At 46.5% G+C, this 1,852-nt stretch overlaps 1 protein-coding gene across 1 annotated transcript; it reads left to right on the top strand.

The window, feature by feature from the left end:
- The first annotated feature begins 589 nt into the window (after positions 1-589).
- LOC102892148 (olfactory receptor 10Q1) lies at positions 590-1,435 on the top strand. Its single transcript, XM_015599120.1, is given in 3 exon segments — positions 590-661; positions 663-1,260; positions 1,263-1,435. Coding segments are annotated over 3 exon segments (843 nt in total).
- The last annotated feature ends 417 nt before the right edge of the window (positions 1,436-1,852 follow it).

The following is a 1,852-nucleotide window of genomic DNA, read 5'->3' as shown; positions in this document are numbered from 1 at the left end:
ATCACTGGTAAAATGTCTTTTTTTTTTTACTCTGGTATTTTAAATCCAATTGACAAGGGCTAACTTTTTGCTTTTTATTAAACTAGAGAGTTGGATAGTTGTAGATATTTTCAAAATTATTTAAATAGAAGTGTTCACTTTTCTGGTAAATTCTTATTGAAATATGAGATACGTATAGAGAATTTCACAGATCCTAAGTATACAGCCTGATCTATTTTTTACACACTAAATACACTAGTATAACCACTACCAAGATTAAGAAATAGAACAAATCTAGTAACGGTGCAGGCATCTTTTGTGTCACCGGAAACATCTACAGATGAGTCTGTCTCCCATTCATGACGGTTTCCACGGAAAACGACCCCATACCTTCTATTGCGCACATATTCCAAGCACTGAAATTGGAATCTGGATACGAAATAGGTAATTGTGAATCAAAGTTAAAGTCCCTGCTTTTCTTCAAGCAGTAACACAACCCAGCAAAGGGAGATTCAACACTTTCTGTTCTTTCGCAGGAGACTCATTTGCTAGGAGCCCTGTCCTCAACCAGTCCCGCCCCACTCAGTTTGAGTCCCATGTGTTCACCGGAATGTCCAGCCTGTCCTTCATAGAAGTCAGCTACAACACCATTGTGGTACCCTTGATGCTCTCCCATGTTGTGGGGGGCCTGGAAGCCCATTACACTGGCAGGCTGTGGGGCCCAAATGTTCTATTTTCTCACACCTGGTGGTGCTGACTGTTTTCTCCTTGCAATCATGGTGTCTGATGGCTATGTGGCCATCTGCTACCCGCTGCACTACACCCTCGTCATGACTCAGAAGCTGTGCATCCAGGTGGTGGCCTTCGCCCTGGGCCTGGCGCTCTTCCTGACCGTGCAGCGCACGTCCTTAATCTTCACCTTGCCCTTCTGGGAGCACCTCCGGGCGATCAACCACTTCCTCTGTGATGTGCCTCCGGTCCTGCGGCTGGCCTGCGCGGACATCCACGTGCACCAGGCTGTCCTCTATGTCGTGAGCATCCTCGTGCTGACCGTCCCCTTCCTGCTCATCTGCGTCTCCTACATGTTCATCGCCTCGGCCATCCTGCGCATCCGTTCGACGCAGGGTCGCCGCCCGGCCTTCTCCACCTGTTCCTCCCACCTTACCGTGCTCTTGCTGCAGTATGGCGTCTGTGCCGTGGTCCACCTGCATCCCCCGTCCAGGGCGTCAGCCTTTGAGGAGCTCCAAATCGCTCTGATCTACACCTTTGTCGCCCCCTTACTCCACCCCTGATTTACACTCTGCGGAGCAAGGAAGTCAAAGGTGCTCTGGAGAATATCGTCATCGGTGTATCAGCCTCTGACACCAATCGAAGGCTTAGGGGAACGGGGGATGGGGTGAGTCTGAAGGTCGCCTTGATAATGAACTCCATCCAAATGACGAAAGTAGAATTTTAATATCAACTTTCTCACACTTTGCAACTGAGATTTTGATTTTGCCATATTTGCCCTATATTATCCACAGTCTACAGTCATTTTCCGGAAGTGTTTTGAATAAGATTTGAAAAATTTGAACAAAACCTTCAGTGTAGGAGCTCTAGTCTGCTAGCCCTCACTTAAAGGTTCACAGCTAACCATGGCAATTGCTCTGTCTGGGACCCCACCCCCACCTCACGCACCCTGTGAATAAAGACATCGATACATTAAGACAACCTGCCTCTTGAAGAGGCAATGATGTTAATTTATCCTGTGAAAGATGCCTCAAGTAAGGACTACTCATTAAAACATATAATTCTGTCAAAGAAATATATTTTATGATTGTGTTAGATACAAATGTATGGCAAACTACAGCTTATTTAATGCAACAATTTGCCG

This window comes from Pteropus alecto, unplaced genomic scaffold (genome assembly GCF_000325575.1).
Source record: "Pteropus alecto unplaced genomic scaffold, ASM32557v1 scaffold91, whole genome shotgun sequence".
Lineage (NCBI taxonomy): Eukaryota > Metazoa > Chordata > Mammalia > Chiroptera > Pteropodidae > Pteropus > Pteropus alecto.
This window is presented reverse-complemented; position numbering and strand designations above follow the sequence as displayed.